A 19,581-nucleotide genomic window follows, 5' to 3' on the forward strand; every position below is an offset into this window, starting at 1 on the left:
TGCAGTCATCTAGAAGAGAATCTGCAACATCTCTGAGATATGCTTGTATAAAACTCTGTCAAAGCATACTCGGGTAAATTTCAGTTAAGTTGTCTTAATCAAATCTATTGCTAGTGTGAACATAGACTCTATAGGTCTGGTTTCTCATCTTTCCCCTCTCCCCTTTCTTATTCCTTTCTTTCCTAAGTGATTAATAACTAATGTCAATTTCTTCAGACTAGTGTTTGTATATTATAGAAAATTTGATTTTTTTAAGCTTTGATTTTTAAATTTTTACCATGGCTAAAACTTTGTTGATTTAATAGTAGCAGCATGTGTTTGTCATGTGAGATTGGGATTTAGAGTACATCTGCTCTATTTCTAAAACAATTTAAAAACATCTAATGATACTTTAGGTCAGATAGAGGTAAAATGCACTTATAGTAAAAGCCACCTGTTAAAACATAAAGTTTAGTGAGTTTTGACAAATATATACAGTGGTGTAATTACTACTACTCTCAAGATACAGAACATTATCAGTAGGCCCCAGAAATTCTCTTGTGGCCTTTTCTAATTAATTCTCCCTACCAGCAACCACTAACCAGATTTCTATCTCTAGAATGTTATTAATGTGGAATTGGGCATGTGTAGACTTCTATCTTAGAATTGTGCTTCTCGCATCTGATCACTTTTATGTTGTACAGGACGTCCTTGGATGTGTATAGCACCTGGGAAATCCCATGGACAGAGGAGCCTGGCAGGTTACATTCCATTGGGTCACCAAGAGTCAGACACGACTTAGCGACTAAACAGCAGAAACAATATTCACAAAACATAAAATAAACCATTAACCATTTTGAAGTGTACAATACGGTTAGGTTTAATATATTTGTATGATGTAACCATCACCTCTGTCTAGTTCCAATAGATTTTCATCACCCTATAAGGAAACCTTGTATTTTTTATTTAGTCATACGGTATTTCCCTTCACCTATCCCTAGCCCCTGGAAATTAATAGTCTGCCTTCTGTCTAGGTATTTACATATTCTGGATGTCTCATATGCATGAAATCATTTAAATGTAATTTTTGTGCCTGACATCTTTTATGTAGCATGTTTTCTATGTTATATCTGTACCTCACTCTTTTTTATAGCTAAGTAATATTTCATTGTAAAGATATACTACATTTTGCACTTCCATTTACCAGTTGATGGGCATTAGGTTGTTTCTATTTTCTTATAATGCTAAGATTTTTGTGCTTTATATCACTGGCTTCCCATAAGGATCCACCCAGCGAGGATAGCTGCTATGGAAAACAGTATGAATGTTCCTCAAAAAATTGAAAATAGAACTAACATACTATCAGTTCTACTTCTAGTATATATTTGAGGGAAATGAAATAAATATAAAGATACATCTATTACGTCAAATGTTCATTGCAGTATTATTTACAGTAGCCAAGATATGGAAACCACCTGCGTGTCCATTGACAGGTGAAAGAATAAAGCAAAGTGTTGTATGTATACAGTAGACTATTATTCAGGCATAAGAAAGAAGGAAATCCTGTCTTTTCCTGCAACATGGAAGAATCTTGAGTCCATTATGCTAAGTTAAAAAAGTCAGAAACAGACAAATGCTGAATGATCTTATTTACATGTGAGAATTATAAAAACCAAACCTACAAGTAGAAACAACAGTTTGGTGACTGCCAGAGGAAGGGGGTGGTGGAAATGGGTGAAGATTGTCCCAAAGTATATACTTCAGTATGAGTAGGTTTCGGGATGTACTGTATTATATGGTAACTACAGTGAACAATACTGTATTGAAAGTTTCTAAGAGAGTGGATCTTAAAACTTCTCATCACACAAAAATAACTATTTTTAGGTGATGAATGTGCACTAAACTTATTGTGGTAATCATTTCACAATATGTACATATAGCCAACCATTACCCTGTGTATTTTAAACTTATGCAGTGTTATTTGTCAATTATATCTTGATATTGGGGAAAGAAAAGAACCCACTGATGAAGACAATAATAGCATCCTGATTATATGGACGGGGAAATTGAGCTGAGAGATTGTGGAAATAGTTATGGCTATATGAATTGTTGGACTAGTATTAGAAATCAGTGTGTCTGTAGGGTTTCTTTATTAGTCTCTTGTTCTGTTAACTATGTGGACAAGATAAGAGTGACTTCAAATAATTCAAAAAATTGGGTTTTTGATCTAAAACTTAGCTCTTCTATTAATAGCGATGTTAAAGTATGTGTTTATTGTGAGCAATGAAGGAGAGAGGAAAGTTGGTCCTCAGGTAATCTTGTGTTAAGTGCCTGTAAAAGGAGATTAAGATTTATCAAACTCCCATAGCATAGTTTGTACCTCACAGTGTGCTGTCTCTCAAGTGCTTCCACCAAAATATCCTTACAAGACAGGGGAGTGAAACACTAGCTCTCCACAATACGCATGCAGATTTTGCATCTTGCTCCCTAATTATGTTTGTTTGTATGCAAACATAAACTAAATGATTTAACGTGACAAAAGTAAATGCTGCAGAAAGATGTGCCAGTTTTATTCTGTGTGTTCTACACCTGTCATATTACCTAATGGCCACGGGGTATGTGAGGTGTGCTAGTGAGATGCTAGCTGCTATTTCCACTACTAGGTACTTGAGGGGTCAGTGTAGCTGTGTTTCTTTATTGGAACTTCTTGGTCTTCAAGACTGTGAAAGACTGGACCTCTCCCATTGTGTGACTGGTAAGTTGGAAAATATAATGGAATGCTGCAGTAGTAACATTCAAATATGGTAACTTTTAGAGAAGAATTCTTTCAAATATATTATTGAAAACTTAGGGAAAAAGCAGATCAAGAAAGTAAACATAAGAATAGAAAATAAAAAGATTCTGAAAGGCATGTATTAAAGAACTTACTTCCAAAATTTTGAACACATACCTTGTTTTCTGTTTATTTACTGACTTTCAGAAAACTGATAGTCTTCAGTTGAATTTTTAGTTAAATATTATCTTTTCTATCAGATCTATTTTGGTACATTTCATACATGTGATTGTTTCCAAATTTATTTTCTTCGCTTACTATGTACATAGCCATGGGCTGAAATAGTTCTGAGTTTTTAAAAAATTACCATTTTGCATCAAATAGTATTCTGGTTATGTTGGCTGGCTTAAATATTGAATAAAATATTTTTCATAAATGGTGGAGTGAGGCGTGAGTGTGAACCATGTACTCCTGCAGGTGATTTGAGGTAAAATTCATTTTGAGATGGGTACTTTGTGTCATAACTTGTGGTTTATCAGGTGTTTTCCAGGGCAATGTAAAATATAATTCTGATAGCCTATTGAAAATATAAATTCTGAACCGGTATGAAGTTCTTAATTATTGCAAATTGCCTTCCTTCAGTGGTTTTCCAATTTAAATTAACTTATGACCAGTCACCACATTGTTCAAGTCCTGATTACAAATCCATATCAAAAGGAAATTAAATAGACTCCTCTTTCTTCATTGATTTTAATTTAAAGTTTAATTCGTGCAGTGCTGAGCAGAGGTACAGATTTGAAAAGTTTGATAGATCCATTTAAATTTTATTGTTAAAACTTTCCCATGGGTTGTGTGTGTGTGTTTGGGGATCTCTCTGCTGTGCTTTACTGAGTGGTGTAGATTCAGGACAGCTTATTATGTAGATGTGTCATTTTAATTACATTATGTGGTTCTTTCTCACCGTTCACTGGAGTCTGCATTTTTTTCACAGGTTGTTTATTTCTATTTATGTATTACGAATATTAACCTTAGACAGAGGGCTGTATCAGATGACCAGATAGGGTATGATTATTCCTTTTATTCTCACTAGTATTGTAGAGAATGATGGTATTTCTGATGTTTCTGTTGGATGTATGTTTGCAGTTCAGTGCAGTTCCTTTCAGTCGCTTAGTTGTGCCTGACTCTGCAGCCCCATGGACTGCAGCACACCAGGCTTCCCTGTCCATCACCAACTCCCGGAGTTTACCCAAACTCATGTCCATTGAGTCAGTGATGCCATCCAACCATCTCATCCTCTGTCGTCCCCTTCTCCTGCCATCAATATTTCCCAGCATCAGGGTCTTTTCAAATGAGTCAGCTCTTCGCAACATGTGGCCAAAGTATTGGAGTTTCAGCTTCATTGTCAGTCCTTCCAGTGAATACTCAGGACTGTTCTCCTTTAGGATGGACTGATTGGATCTCCTGCAGTCCAAGGGACTCTGAAGAGTCTTCTCCAACACCACAATTCAAAAGCGTCAATTCTTTGGCGCTCAGCTTTCTTTATAGTCCAACTGTCACATCCATACGTGACTACTGGAAAAACCATAGCTGTGATTAGACGGACCTTTGTTGGCAAAGTAGTGCATCTGCTTTTTAATATGCTGTCTAGTTTGGTTATAACTTTTCTTCCCAGGAGCAAGCATCTTTTAATTTCATGGCTGCAGTCACCATCTGCAGTGATTTTGGAGCCCCCCAAAAATAAAGTCTGCCACTTTTCCACTGTTTCCCCGTCTATTTGCCATCAAGTGATGGGACCAGATGCCATGATCTTAGTTTTCTGAATATTGGGCTTTAAGCCAACTTTTGCACTCTCCTCTTTCACTTTCATCAAGAGGCGCTTTAGTTCTTCTTCACTTTCTGCCGTAAGGGTGGTGTCATCTGCATGTCTGAGGTTATTGATATTTCTCCCAGTAATCTTTATTCCAGCTTGTACTTCATCCAGCCTGGCATTTCTCGTGATATACTCTGCATATAAATTAAATAAGCAGGGTGACAATATACAGCCTCGATGTACTCTTTTTCCAATTTGGAACCAGTCTGTTGTTCCATGTCCAGTTCTAACTGTTGCTTCCTGACCTGCATACAGATTTCTCAGGACGCAGTTCAGGTAGTCTGGTATTCAAATCTCTTTCGGAATTTTCCACAGTTTATTGTCATCCACACAGTAAAAGGCTTTGGCATAGTCAATAAAGCAGAAATAGGTGTTTTTCTGGAACTCTCTTCGTTTTTCGATGATCCAGCAGATGTTGGCAATTTGATCTCTGGATTTAAGCCTTTTCTAAATCCAGCTTGAACATCTGGAAGTTCATCATTCACGTATTGTTGAAACTTGGCTTGGAGAATTTTGAGCATTACTTTACTAGCGTGTGAGATGAGAGCAATTGTGCGGTAGTTTGCCCATTCTTTGGCATTGCCTTTCTTTGGGATTGGAGTGAAAACTGACCTTTTCCAGTCCTGTTGCCACGGCTGAGTTTTCCAAGTTTGCTGACATACTGAGAGCAGTACTTTCACAGCATTATCTTTTAGGATTTGAAATGGCTCAACTGAAATTCTATCACCTCCACTAGCTTTGTTCATAGTGATGCTTCTTAAGGCCCAATTGACTTTGCATTCCAGGATGTCTGGCTCTAGGTGAGTGACCATACCATCGTGATTATCTGGGTCATGAAGATCTTTTTATATAGTTTTCTGTGTATTCTTGCCACCTCTTCTTAATATCTTCTCCTTCTGTTAGGTGCATACCATTTCTTTCCTTTATTGTGCCCATCTTTGCATGAAATGTTCCCTTGGTTTCTCTGATTTTCTTGAAGAGATCTCTAGTCTTTCCCGTTCTATTGTTTTCCTCTATTTCTTTGCACTGATCACTGAGGAAAACTTTCTTATCTCTCCTTGCTATTCTTTGGAACTCTGCATTCAGATGCTTATATCTTTCCTTTCTCCTTTGCTTTTTGCTTCTCTTCTTTTCACAGCTATTTGTCAGGCCTCCTCAGACAGCCATTTTGCTTTTTTGCATGTCTTTTTCTTGGGGATGGTCTTGATCCTGGTCTCCTGTACAATGTCACGAACCTCCGTCCATAGTTCATCAGGCACTTTGTCTTTCAGATCTAGTCCCTTAAATCTATTTTTCACTTCCACTGTATATTTGTAAGGGATTTGGTTTACGTCATACCTGAATGGTCTAGTGGTTTGAAAATATTTCTTTTTTTCTTTTTAACAATCCAGGTATAGGTGCTTAAGCAGATGATGTGGTATTCTTTGCAAGTAGTTCTTTATACCCTAATAGCTTTTTTTTAGATGTCTGATTTTTTTCCTTCTGATGATCTATGGCCTCACATGCTCCATGGTGGCATCAGTAAAGGCTTATTTGCTTTAAAACTATTATTGTAAAACCCTCTATTCTTTGAGGTTAAAGTTATTTGCAGTTAGGTAATGAGTGTTGATAATTCTTTCATCAGATTGAGCTATTTATATGTATGTTGATTATTCTTTCATCAGATTGAGCTATTTATATGTAGTGAGCCACAGAGTGAGATAAGTAACATTTCTCCAATGGCCTATCTTCATTTTGGCCATGGAGTTAAAGAACTCTGTGCTTTTTTCTGCTTTACCCAGATACATAGCATATGCTTTCCTGGTGAGTTCTCTGTTCAAGTCTTGTCTCTGTGGTTCTCCTCTGTCCCATCCACATTTCTCTTGTCTTTTTCATCTTGCTTTCCTGCTCTCGGTGTGGTGGTGTCTCCATCTCAGTTCAGAAGGTGAAGACTAGGACATCAAGTACGTGTGTTTTCTCTAGCTCATATAACTGAGTTAATGAGAGTTTTTCTCAGACAGACTGCAGTGTTGAAGGCAGAGATGGAGAGAAACAGCTGGGTTTCAGCACATCATGTACTGTTGAATGAGCGAGTTGCTATGTGTTTAGCTTCTTCACCTAAAGGCCTCTTCAAGACACTGTTCCCATATAGGCTGGTGAGACAGACAGGTTTCCATGCTCTTGAGTGGTCCTGGCTGGGAGTTAGTTCCAGAAATCAGTAGCAGTTAAAGTCTTGAATATTCATTGGAAGGACTGATACTGAAACTCCAATATTTGGCCACCTGATGCAAAGAACTGACTCTTGAAAAGACCCTGATCCTGGGAAAGATTGAAGGTGGGAGGAGAAGGGGATGACAGAGGATGAGATGGTTGGATGGCATCACTGACTCAATGGACATGAGTTTGAGTAAACTCCATGAGTTGGTGATGGACAGGGAAGCCTGGTATGCTGCAGTCCATGGGGTTGCAAAGAGTTGGACATGACTGAGTGACTGAACTGAACTGAAACTATATAAAATTGATCAGAAAGAAACAGATAGGAAACTGCTGCATGTCTACTATATTCTGGGCATTGGGACAAGTGCTTCTAGAATGGTTGCTTTTAGGAGTCTAAGAGATTCCTTTGTTAAAACTTCAGATTTTCCTCTTCTACCCTCCCTTAATATTTTATCCACTTATCAGATAATAGGTAGACTGAGTTTAAATTTGTTGCAAATTTTTAAGGTTTAAGGCCTCCCTGTCCATCTCCAACTCCCGGAGTTCACTCAAACTCATGTCCATTGAGTCCGTGATGCCATCCAGCCATCTCATCCTCAGTCTTCCCCTTCTCCTCCTGCCCTCAATCCCTCCCAGCATCAGGGTCTTTTCCAGTGAGTCAACTCTTCGCATGAGGTGGCCAAAGTATTGGAGTTTTTAAGGTTTAGTCATTTTGTATTATGCAGACAACTCTTAGCAGATCTTTTTGTAAAAAAGATCAGCCTTTGGTGATAAAAATATGTATGCTTTAATTTTTAAGAATTCTGACTCTAGTTTTTAGCACCGTGATTTTTGATGATGGACTTGATCTGTAGTTGTGTAAAGCCGTCGTGATATAAGAATACTAGAACATAAACTTAAAAATTGATTTGAAATTATATCTTAATTAATGCATTACTGCTTGTATTTACTGTTTCCATTTAGGTTTTTTCCCAAGCAGTTCTCAAGGGTGTGATGCATTTCTTCGCCACAAGATGACACTGATATCTCCCTCAGTATTAAAGAAATACGGCATTCCCTTTGACAAGGTATATTAGTGTTACTCTTTAACAGAATCATTTCATATGTGTAAAATTTGTGTTTAAGACAAATTCAACAGAAACTAATATATCTTTGACTTCCAGTAGGATTTTTAGGGTATGAGGAGAAAAATTCAGATTCATGTTTTACTTAGGTAACAATTATTTACCTAAGTACTGATTTGAAATTACTTTTTTTTTTGTTTTTTAAAGACCCAACTGGCTTTAATTCCACTTTTGTTAAAATTATAGTTAAAATAATTAACTATATTAGAAAAGTACTAATGGAAGTACTGATTAGAAATTAGAAAAGTACTAATTAAAAAAGTACTAATGAAAAATGTGAAGAAAAGCTCTTGACGTGTTTTTCTTTCTTTTTTTTTACATATGCATGTATCCTTTTTCAAATTCTGAAATTACATTTTTTTGAAATTAATTTCAGGTTATATTTACTTGAGATTTCATGCACTTCTAGTTCACTTTAACAATATTGAAAGTAAAATGTAGCACATTTGACAGTATAATACATAATTCTCTTTCACTGACGTCTTTTATGTGAGCAACAGAATTTATGTTAACGCTGTCTTTTTTTTTTTTTTTTTTTTAAGAAATCAGAACAGTTTTTATTCATGGTTTGGTTGGTTAGCATTAGTGAGTATGGTGTCAGTATGTTATTTCTAAACACATTCAGACATAATACAATTGAGATTTCATTATGGATAGAATTGCCTGATGATTTAATAATCAGATATTGCTTCTTTGGAATATTTCTGAAGATTAAATTCTGTAAGACTCTGTACATGCTAGATCACTCTTAATCTTTGTGTCCATGGATTGTTATTGGGTCAGAATCATTACAGAGCATCAGTGTTTTTATGTGAAGAATCTGAAATAAAAAAAAAAACTTTCGACCAGATAAATAAAAGCTGTCTCTCAGTTGGAGGAGGATTAAGTCTTTAGTTACTTGCAGAAACAATAAAAAATATCTCTACTCTCTTTATCATTTTTTAGTTGACTGTCTTCCCATAATCCTTGCTGTTTTCCGCTTTAAAAGCTTTTCACTTGTGACTAAATCTTTCCTTCATTTCAGGCCCTTAAAATCTGGTCTTCCACCTATTTCCCCCACCCCTCACCCCCAGTCCAGGCTTTGTTGGAAGGAGAGTTTTTGCAAGGACTGGGAAACATTCTCCACCTTGGGGTGGTCCTGCTCACTCATCAACAGTCTGTGTGGCAGTCACGCATGAGACACACTTGTCTCATGTCCATGATGAGAATGCTCTCACCACTTGTTTAGTTACATACTTCTCCCCACGACAGAAAGTGTGCCTTCGAGATGTGCACTATGGGTATGGTCCACGGGTGTGGGTGGGCTGCAGCAGTGCTGCCGGTACAGAAGTCACAGGCTGTGCCCCGCGCACAGCGGGGCCACTCCTTCTGCGGGCATTGTCTTACTTGCAGACGCCTCTAAACACCTGTGTCATCAGTGCACTTTCTCTCAGGTGGTTGTCATAAGCCTGATTAAGCACTTTTATTTAAGTTGGAATGTTAGAAGGCAGAGAAGGAGCAGAATAGAGTCCTCCAAGACAGGGAAAGCTCTGACAACTTAGCGCTGGTGATGGGAATTGTTGTTCTTTGGAGGGGGGTATGTGAAATAGCAGGGCTGCAGGATTGGCTTATTCCCCCAGGATGGAAGCTGTAGTAGCTTCTAGCTTCTTTCTAATATTTGGGGAGGAGAGGTGCCTTGCACCCTTTTCTGGGCTGAGGCTGTCCAGGTACTATTTGGTAGCTCACCAAATGCACCATGTTCTTATCCAGTCTTTTGAGGATGGGACATTTTGTGGCTTCTGTGGGAAGTAGAATGGTGAGTGCTTGTCCACAGATGGTGAGACACCAGCCATTTAGAGGGGTTATTGGTGGCTTCAGTTTTTCATATGAAATATTGCCATTTCCCCTTCTACCTTGATGAAGGATGTATGATGACAGTGTGCTTCTTGAGGAGCTTATTCTCCAATGATCATAATGTAACCTTGGACAGAGTAGCAGACTTTGGAATGACATTGATTCTTCCCCAAGTTCATTTCTGATTCTGCCACTTGGGTAAATTACATCATTTTTGTGAGCTTCAATCTCTTCAACTGGAAAATGGAGATAATAAGAGTACCATTTAATAGGGCTATTATGAGGATGAAAAGAGATTATCTATATGAAGCGCTTTGCATAGTATAGGTAATATAATAAAGCACTCTTCCTCCACAGTTCAACCTTTACTCTTTAGGCAATCATTTTCCAGTTGGACTAATATTTTTTTCTTTTTCTTTCAGTGTATTTGAGCATATTCTTATATGTGTATATATATATGTATGTATGAAAAAGTATGTTTGCCAAATAGCTAATGTCTGCTTTTCGATTATGTGCGCTACCCTTTCCACTGTTTTTCGCTGTATGGAATTATGATGCTTGGTTAGTCTTAAAAAGAACTTGTTCTTTTCTGTCTGTATATCCTTCTTTTTTAAAAAAATCAGTTTATTTCATAGAGGCAGTAAATAAGCTTTATATTTTAGCTAATTGGGACTGACCTGTTTCTAGAAACTATATAGAGGCATATTTAGGGTCCCATTTAATGGGAATAGGTACTTTTCAGCATGGCAAGAAAGGAGTTTTCCACGTAGAGTAGGGAAGAACTCTAGATGGGATTCAGTGGAGCAATGAAGCTAGTTTCCTTATCCCACTGACAGCAGTCTTACTCTGTTCCCCCCAACTCTCCTTTATACGGCTAGTGACAGTTGAGCAAAGTAAGTTTTATTTTATCACATGGTACAAGGAAATGCCTTATTTCCAAGCACAATTATAATTAATGAGATTCAGTGAGACTAGAAAAGGAGAGAATCAGGCTGTATTCTCACTTGGCTTGAAATGATGGAACTGGAACCATGTTGAACCCTGATAAGCTATTCTCTGCCTGCCAGGTGGCAGCTGAATTGCTGCTCGTTGGAATAGAACACCTGCTGGGATGTCGCAGGGGGCAGGGGTGATGAGCTACATTTTAGAATTGTTGGGCAGGACAATTGTTGGAACTTCCACACACACCATTTTAGCATTCCTGTAATGGTTACTGAGCGCAGTGTGTGCACATGTATTTATACAGTGCGTCTGTTATGTGTTTCCACATAGGTGCATACTTACATATTTATTTCTCCAACGAAGGTGGCTGAATGAATCAGTGAGTTACAGATTTGATACTCTAGTATTGAGCATACAAGTTTAAAAAAACATTGATAAATTTAACTTTGCTGTTCTTCCATAGCTCCTGGTGTGTTTTGTATGTTTTGGTGATTGTAGAAAAAAAAAAATAAGCAGATTTCTTTAAAAGGAATGGACTGAATACATTTTTGTCTTTGCTTTTAGGTTGATGGCTGATTGACCCAAGCTATTTTAATTATATTTGCAAATGCACTCACTCACACATACATACCTATATGTTGTAGATATATTTGAATAATTATTTGATGGAAATTTTACTGTTAAATGAAATAGTTAATTGAATGTTTTCCAAGTATAATGAAAGGACAATTTATTAAGTACAGTCAACTCTTTAGCAACAAGAATCCATAACATTCAGTGTGTGTTGCCAAAATTTTTATAGCTATAACTTGAAAAATGTCAGTTGTGATATGTCCTGTTTTATAATTCCAGTAATGTGAATTTTTAAGTATTAAAATGTATTCAGTGCTATTATGAACACTTTTTTGAATAACATAAAGCAGACATCTTCAAATAAAATATAACTTCTCTGCTTATGGGCTGAATGATTGGACTATTGGCAGAGGGTCATCTGTTTAGAAAAGTTTTAAAAGTCTCCTGAAAAACTATTAAAGAATTAAGTGAAGAATCTGGGGGCACTTCTTTAATACTAGTATAGCTTGGACATGATAACATTTTTTTTGTCTTTTTTTAAATAGGAAATATATTTTAACTGTATTTGCAATTTGGGATGCCTTATAATTGGGAAATATTATACATCCTCTACCCTGCAGATCACCCAGGAAGCTGGAGAATTTATGATCACTTTCCCATATGGCTACCATGCTGGTTTTAATCATGGTTTCAACTGTGCAGAATCTACAAATTTTGCTACTGTCAGATGGATTGACTATGGGAAAGTTGCTAAATTGGTAAGTTATGCTTCAAAAAATAAAGCATAAATTAAACGTGTATTCTGGTTATTATAGTGGGAAAGCTAAGATCACATGCAGCATTTATTTTTCTCCTCAGTGATGTTGTGTGCCTGTGACCATAGTAATTTATTTGAGACAGATATATTTATTTTACATAGGCTATGTTAATATTTGTAGCAACATTTTTTTGTTTTGAAATTAATGTGGAGCAGTTTACTTTGAGAGGTAATTTTATGCAACCGAGGCTTGCTTTCTTTCTTAAGGCCATCTTGTTTGTTTCTTTTTTTGTGAGATTTTTCCAGTGGCTTCCTGTGATTCCACATTAGGTGGACTTGGCACCTTCCATGTTAGAGTTCAGTCCATGGCTTCAAAAACAGCTATTTACAGAGGAAAGTGTCTGGTAAAATTGTAACAAGATGTTAAGGAAAGATGGTAAGAAGAAATAATTAAAACTGCCCTTAGCGCAGAAATGAATTTCTTGAAAGTAATAATATAGAACATACTTTAACAAGAAATATATCTTCATGTTAAATTTGATACAAAAATTTGTGTCTCCTACTCAGTATATTTAATTTAGTTCACAAACTGTATTTTCATTCACAAACAACTGGGTTAAATTTTATTAATTGCCCCCCTGCAGAGTTAAATAGAGGGCATTTTCAAAGTGACAGTAGCTTCTATTAGGTTACTTCGTTTCCTGTGGATTTTAAGGCAGAGAGGTGCATGCTGGCAGAGGGTAGGTTCTTAATGAAACTATGTGTTTTACAGAGTATGCAGAATTGCCCTATATTTAGTGGAAAATGGCACATAGAGTCTATGTGGCCTGTTGTGGCCCCTGCATGGTCCAGGCAAATATTATTCATTCTACATGATAAAACTTTCGTGTGGAACCATTGAGTGAACGGGGACAGAAATATATTCAGGGAGGACAACTCTAGGTTTATTTTACATGCACATTTAGAAAATTGCATAATATTTTAAAATAAGAATATAGCCCTTTGGCAGCTCAAGCGTTTGAGTGAATTCATAACATAAAAGAAAGTTCCTGCTATTAGAAGACTTTCTCTGTTCTGAGTAATTTTTATTTATGAGGGGTAATTTAGAAAGGAGTAGAACTGAACTACTTCTTTCACATCCTTCTTATTATAATATACCTAATGTAAAAAAAAAAAAACAAACCAGAAAGCTCAGTGTATGTACCTTGGCCAGCTACTGCTGTTATTTTGCAGAAAAGTAATGCCAATGTCTACATCGAAACAGTGTCATAACCCTGAGGTTATAAAAAGGTATGCTATTTTATGGTTTGCATCTTTAGTCACTGACATAATAAGTCAACTATCCCAGCTGTTCAATCGCCAGCAAAATCAGTTTGTGCTTGTTTACTATAGCTTTCAGTTTCATCATAGTTCCAAGTATTGGCTTCTCCCCAAGTCTAAACTATCCTGAGTTTCCATGTGGACAAAGTAGGAGTGGAGTGTGACCACGTAAGAGAGGTTGATAGTGAACCTCTCTGAAGTCTCAGCTGATAAGCCCAGAGCTGTATGGGATTGTTTAGGAAGCAGAGCGCCATGGTGGGGGAGGCAGGGATCTGAGGCCCAGCTCTTCTTTTTGCTAACCAGAGAATATCAGGAAAGTCATGTCTTCTTTTTGTTTCTTTCTATAAACTAAAAATACCTCTTTACCCCATAGATTTGTTGTGGGGGTCGGGGTGGAAAACTTAGGTATGTAGACAGCCACTCATGCTGTGTTGGTTTATATCATTCAGTGTAGTCAGAGGATATGACAAAATGTTCAGTGGCTATAATGCAGTGTTGGACAGTTAATTTAAAACTCGTCATAGTTACATGTGTTGGACATGATTTTATATGTTGTCTCCACCCTTTTCTTACTCTTGGTGAGGTGGTGCTACTCACCTAAATAATAATAATAATAATAATGTATTAATTTTTTATTGGCGCTGTAGCAAGTTTCCATAAAATTACCATAAAGTTAGTGGCTTAAAACAATACTCTTTTTACTGTTTTGTAGTCCAGTAGGTTATATGTTTAACATTGGTCTCACCAGCAAAATCAATGTTTTTGCAGGGCTGCTTTCCTTACTGGAGATTCTGGTGGAGAATCTACTTACTCAGTGGGATTGTTGGCTGTTAGTTCCTTGTGGTTGTAGGACTGAGTTCCTATTTCCTTGCTGTTGTCAGCCAGGTCTTTGCTCCTAGAGACCTCTCTCAGGTCCCTTGCTGTGGTCCCAGAGTCCTCTCTCAGGTCCCTTGCTATGGTCCCCTACATTTCAGAGCAAGCAATCCACAATATCCCTTTTGTCATAAAAGATAGCATTTCACAGATTGCGGGGTCTAGGATACGGGTATCTTTGCTGTTAGGGGTGGGACCAAGTTGGGTGTGAGAGTGTGGGGGGCAGCATTCTGCCTACATCAGAGATTTTCAGTTAATAATTGACATGGTGATATATATTGATTTTTTCAAGTCTGTTTCTATAGGCAGCCTTACGGATTTACTGTGGTGTGTGTATGGGTATGTGTATGAACATGTAATTTCCTAAGATTAGGAAAATTTGTAAATTGGACGTTTTTGTGTTTTGCTGGAGAAAAATATAATGTATAGAAATTAATTATGAATTGTATTAAAAGACAAATTTTAGCTTTGAGAATGACCACATTTGTTTGTCTTAATCCTTTGTGTTCTTTAATTCATTCTAAATGATAACTGTTTAAAAGAGTTATTTTTCACAAGTGATAATGAGTTATACATTTAGGGGGATAATTTTTTAAAAAATGGTGTACTTTTTTGTAGTTGAAGCACTGGGAAATGACTGCTGCTTTACCTGTCACATGTTGATTTGACTATGTAAAAGCATCTGATAAAGCGTCTGGTGCAGCATTAATTAACATGGGGTAGAGTGAAGAATCTCAACTGATAATATTTTGTATATTACAAACCAATATTTCTGTTTCCATAACTTAGAAAAGGGCTGTTACAGGAGGTTATTTTTTAATTAAAAAAATAATTTTGAAAAGATAACCCCAGGCTCACCAATAATATTGGTGGTCTTTGTTTAGCAGCCAACAAGCTTTGGTTAGGGACCTTTTAAGCCATTCAAGTGACTTAATATGGGTGGGGAGAGAGTTCTGTTTTTTCAGGTAGAGCCTAACTGTTGTATGCCAGGCACTGTGTATGTTTCTGTGAATTTATCCCTTGGAGGCTGAATTGTTTGATGGGAGCCAGAAGTGAGAGTAGTGTTGGCAAGTGCCGAGCAGCCAGGACTGCTTCCTTTGCTCTTGGCTGCTTCACCGCTGGTGGCATCGCTGGAGCAGGATGGGAGATGGGGTTTCTGTGGATTTCCTTTGAATGTATTACTGATCTCTTGGTATGTGGTATTTGTTCATGAAACCTTCCCTCCATTTAAGGTATAGCTAAAATTGACTAAAAAGAATATCCATCACAGTATTTGTGCTATTCCCAAATACTCATCTTCCAAATTCCAGCAGATTCTTTAACCTTTGATGTTCTCAACTAAATAATAATAATAATAGCAGCAATAATTATTATATGTGGATATTCCATTGCCTGTCAGTGTATTCCCCATTTTTCAGCACTTAATTGAGATGGCCCTTTATTATAGCATCTACCCAAACTGCCTCATCTCTTATATAAGGCTTCTTTTGTGCGTAGATGGTAGAACAGGTCTTCAGAAAATGGTGTGAGCAATGACAACAACTTAACTTCACTATCCTTTAGAAATTTCTAAAATTTCTGCTAAAGCCCCCAACTTTGGTATTCCTCTTGTTCCTATCTTTCCATCTCTTTTCAGGATCATTCAGCTCTTTTTTGCCTTGACCTGCCAAATATAGCAAACCAAATCCTGCATGATACTGCAGAAGAGAACAGCCTTGCCTTAAGAGGACCCACCTACCTAAGAAAGTGGTTCTGTAATTCTTACTCCTCATTTCATTTATCAGATTTAAGGTTTTCATTGAAAAAAAAAAGGAATGTTCTAGGTGACCTTGTGCCCATATGCCTGGTATCAGGCGGAGTTCAACTTTGGTGAGTGCCCCTCAAGTTTCTTCTCTGAAATAGGAATTGTGCTACACGCTTGTACAAAAGGAATTGTTTCTTTGTCTTCAAAGAGCTTTCATAATGATCAGAAGGGCTTTTAATAAACCTCTTTTGCAGAGCTGTAATATGAGTGGAACATACCATCCAGTTATTTATTTTAGGCATCTTTCTAGCTTTGAATATCAGAGTAATCTAGAGTGAAATACTGTATACTTTTTTTTCTACTAGAGATTTTAAAATATCCGCCAGATTGCATAGCAGTTGAACTAAGATATTTGTGCATATTTGAGATGAATGTTTTCTGCTTCTGGAGCATTCTTTCTTTCTGGGGTGAGATGGAGTCCATGGTTACTTCTGCTCAGCAGCTGTGGCATTCACAGGTCTGCTTCCTGGCTAGGTTGGATCAAAGAGCTGGCCTGCAGGTTGTATTTCATTTTTCCGTTTGGTGGGATGAAGTGCAGTTGTTTTGATGTTAGGTTTGATGGATTTGTTTGCCACTGCATTCATTAGCTTCACATCAAAAAACTGACAGGCTGTTAAATGAAACTTTGGCTTAGATTTTCAGCTTGACTGTTTGGAGACATTTGTGAGGATGTTTTGTTTTTGTGTTGCAGCAGCCTCCAGCACTGTGATTGTCTCTAAGGGAAGAAAAGTTATTTACTGTACTGATTTTCTTGAGTTAAAAAGAATCATTGTCTGGGGGACAGTCTTATCTAGGCTACACCATCAGAAGCAGTGTATTTATGACAGTATGTGCAGTGTGACAGACTTATCTACAGCACAGTAAATAACATTATCTTCTTGGAAGGAAAGGTAATAGTTGGTGACTCCAGAATGATATCTCTTATTTTGCATTAATTTTACTTTAAGTGATAATCTATTAACATGATATGCCAGAAAGTTGAAAAATTGCACTGCAAAGCTGAGAATGTTCTCTTATGAACTCCAAGAGAGTTACTTCACCATCTAACTTAAAAGCATTCTGACATTTGAATCCTCAAACTTGTTTTGAACAAGTTTAAAAAGAGATGGTAGAATGTTGAAATTGATTTCTTTTTAACCTGAAAGGAATTTCAGCTATTAAATTGTCTTGCATATAAGAACCATGATATGGGTTTATCTTTTTTTATATTTCAATCTTTTCTAAAATTAAATTTGTTTTTTCCTAAATTAGGTAGCGTTCATCCAAAAAAATCTTTAATCTTGGGGTGGTCTTTTTAAAAAAAATCATGAACCATTTTAACAGTGAGTCTCAAGGTTATATTTTAATATGCCTTAGATCACAGAATACTAGTACAGTGACATTTCTCTGTTCTTACAGCTTGTGAAGTAAAGTAAATGTGGACTGTTGAACATTGCTCATTTAACAGTTCTTGGCATTCTAATTTTAGTGTCTGGTCTGTCACATAAAATATGAACTTCGAGAGTTAAGTGGTTTCATATTCTCCATTTTATCTTTTTACCTTCACTTGGCTTCTGTTACTTGGGTCCTAGTGGTACAACACAGCAGTGCTGATGAGTGGTTGTCCTCGGCCTTTTTTTTTTTTTTTTTTAAAAACAAGAGTGTAAAGGGAAGAAGAGAAAATACCATATAGAGAAAAAGAAGCATATGAAGTCATTGTCCTTAGGAGTTTGTACTCAAACTGGGGAGTTTGTATTTATGTATTTAGAAGAGATTAGGATTAGGTTCACATTATGTCCCCATTGTATTCTAATACAGTATTGCTAGATTCAGAAAATCTGAGACGTCAAGTAGCATACCAGGAAAGCCAAGTGATTAATATAGATTGTGTCTGCAGGAGAGACGTTTGGGGTTTGAGTCCTCAGGGCTGGGGAGCCTGATTTCATTTAGTGCTAATTTATTAATTTGCTGGATTATGGGATTTGAGTGGAACTAGGTATATAATTTCAGAGAAGGCAATGGCACCCCACTCCAGTACTCTTACCTAGAAAATCCCATGGACGGAGGAGCCTGGTGGGCTGCAGTCCATGGGGTCGCTAAGAGTTGGACACGACTGAGCGACTTCACTTTCACTTTTCACTTTCATGCATTGGAGAAGGAAATGACAACCCACTCCAGTGTTCTTGCCTGGAGAATCCCAGGGTCGGGGGAGCCTGGTGGGCTGCTGTCTATGGGGTCGCACAGAGTCGGACATGACTGAAGTGACTTAGCAGCAGCAGCAGCAGGTATATAATTTATGATACTGGTGTCTAATCGCTAACTCGAAATCAAAGTAATACCTGTTTTTGAGGCTTTAGTTAACTCTATACCTTAAAAAGTAAGTTGACTTTTTGAATAACATATTCACTGTACTGAGAAAAATTAGTTTTTAAATCATTCTACTTTCATATGATTTGATAGTAGTCGGATCGGACATTGATTGTTCACAGTGTGCTAGACCTGATGTAGGGCACTTTATATATGTTACTTCTTGCCATCTGTGCTGGTCTAGAGATTATTGGATATCTTCTGTCCTCTACTGGGCTTCCCCAGTGGCTCAGTGGTGAAAGAATCCACCAGTGCAGGAGATGCAGGAGACACGGGTTCAATCCCTAGGTTCCCTAGGTTGGGAAAATCCCCTGGAGGAGGACATGGCAACCCAGTCCAGTATTCTTCCTGCGAAAATACTGTGGACAGAGGAGCCTGGCAGGCTACAGTCCTTGGGGTCATAAAGAGTCAGACACAACTGAAGCGACTCAGCATGCACTGTCCTCCGCTAGCCCCCTTTCTCAAACCAAGGAGTTGGGATGATGCATAAAATGAGGATGGTGAGGCTGAGATTGGATGGAGAAGGTTGGCCCCCTAGTACCCTGTACCCTTCTGGACTCGTTTCATTGGATGCGGTGGATTATATAGGTGCCAGCCACACAGTGCTTTTTCTTTCTCAGTGGAAGAGCTAAGTGTGAATTTTCAGACTTCTTAAATAAGGCACGCCAACCAAGGTACTGTTCCCTTTCCTTCAAGATACTCATTCTTTGCTGACAAAACAAAGGCAACGTGTATATGCCCAGTTTGAAGTTTGTTGTGGGAATTTTGCCTCTGTGATCATTTGATATGACCTCTTTGAATCAAAAGAAAGCTTTAATGAAATTTCTCTGAGGTCAGTGGCTATAATTAGACTTAAATCTGTGGATCCATAGTCTGTCCTCCCTCTGCTCTGAGCAAGATGATAGGAAGCGTGAACACACCTCTCTTCGGAACTGCTTGTGAGAGTTGTAGCCCGAAAATTCTCATGGGGTCTGTAGCCCTGGAGCTCTCTCATGCCAGGACCCCTCCTCAAGCAGAAGGTTAAAAGTAGTGAAGGTAACAGCTGAATAGGGTGTTGATGTTTAAATATCAAAGGTAATAAAGAATGGTTGAAGAAACCCTTGATCTCTTAAGATTAAAAAACCCTTAATCTCTATTACTGTTTTAATAATTCCACACTTTGGCAATTATAAGAATCAGAGTGTTAGCCAA

At 37.5% G+C, this 19,581-nt stretch overlaps 1 protein-coding gene across 4 annotated transcripts in view; it reads left to right on the forward strand.

Moving 5' to 3' along the window:
• The window catches only part of KDM4C (lysine (K)-specific demethylase 4C), a 411,252-nt gene that overhangs the window by 101,599 nt on the left and 290,072 nt on the right, over nt 1–19,581 (forward strand). For all 4 annotated transcript variants that reach the window (XM_010856980.1, XM_010856981.1, XM_010856977.1 and 1 more), the window contains exons 8-9: nt 7,782–7,885; nt 11,911–12,048. In XM_010856980.1, the coding sequence (XP_010855282.1) occupies nt 7,782–7,885; nt 11,911–12,048 (242 nt within the window). The remainder of the gene's footprint in view (nt 1–7,781; nt 7,886–11,910; nt 12,049–19,581) is intronic.

Source organism: Bison bison, unplaced genomic scaffold (assembly GCF_000754665.1).
Source record: "Bison bison bison isolate TAMUID 2011002044 unplaced genomic scaffold, Bison_UMD1.0 scf7180017864376, whole genome shotgun sequence".
NCBI classification, from domain to species: domain Eukaryota; kingdom Metazoa; phylum Chordata; class Mammalia; order Artiodactyla; family Bovidae; genus Bison; species Bison bison.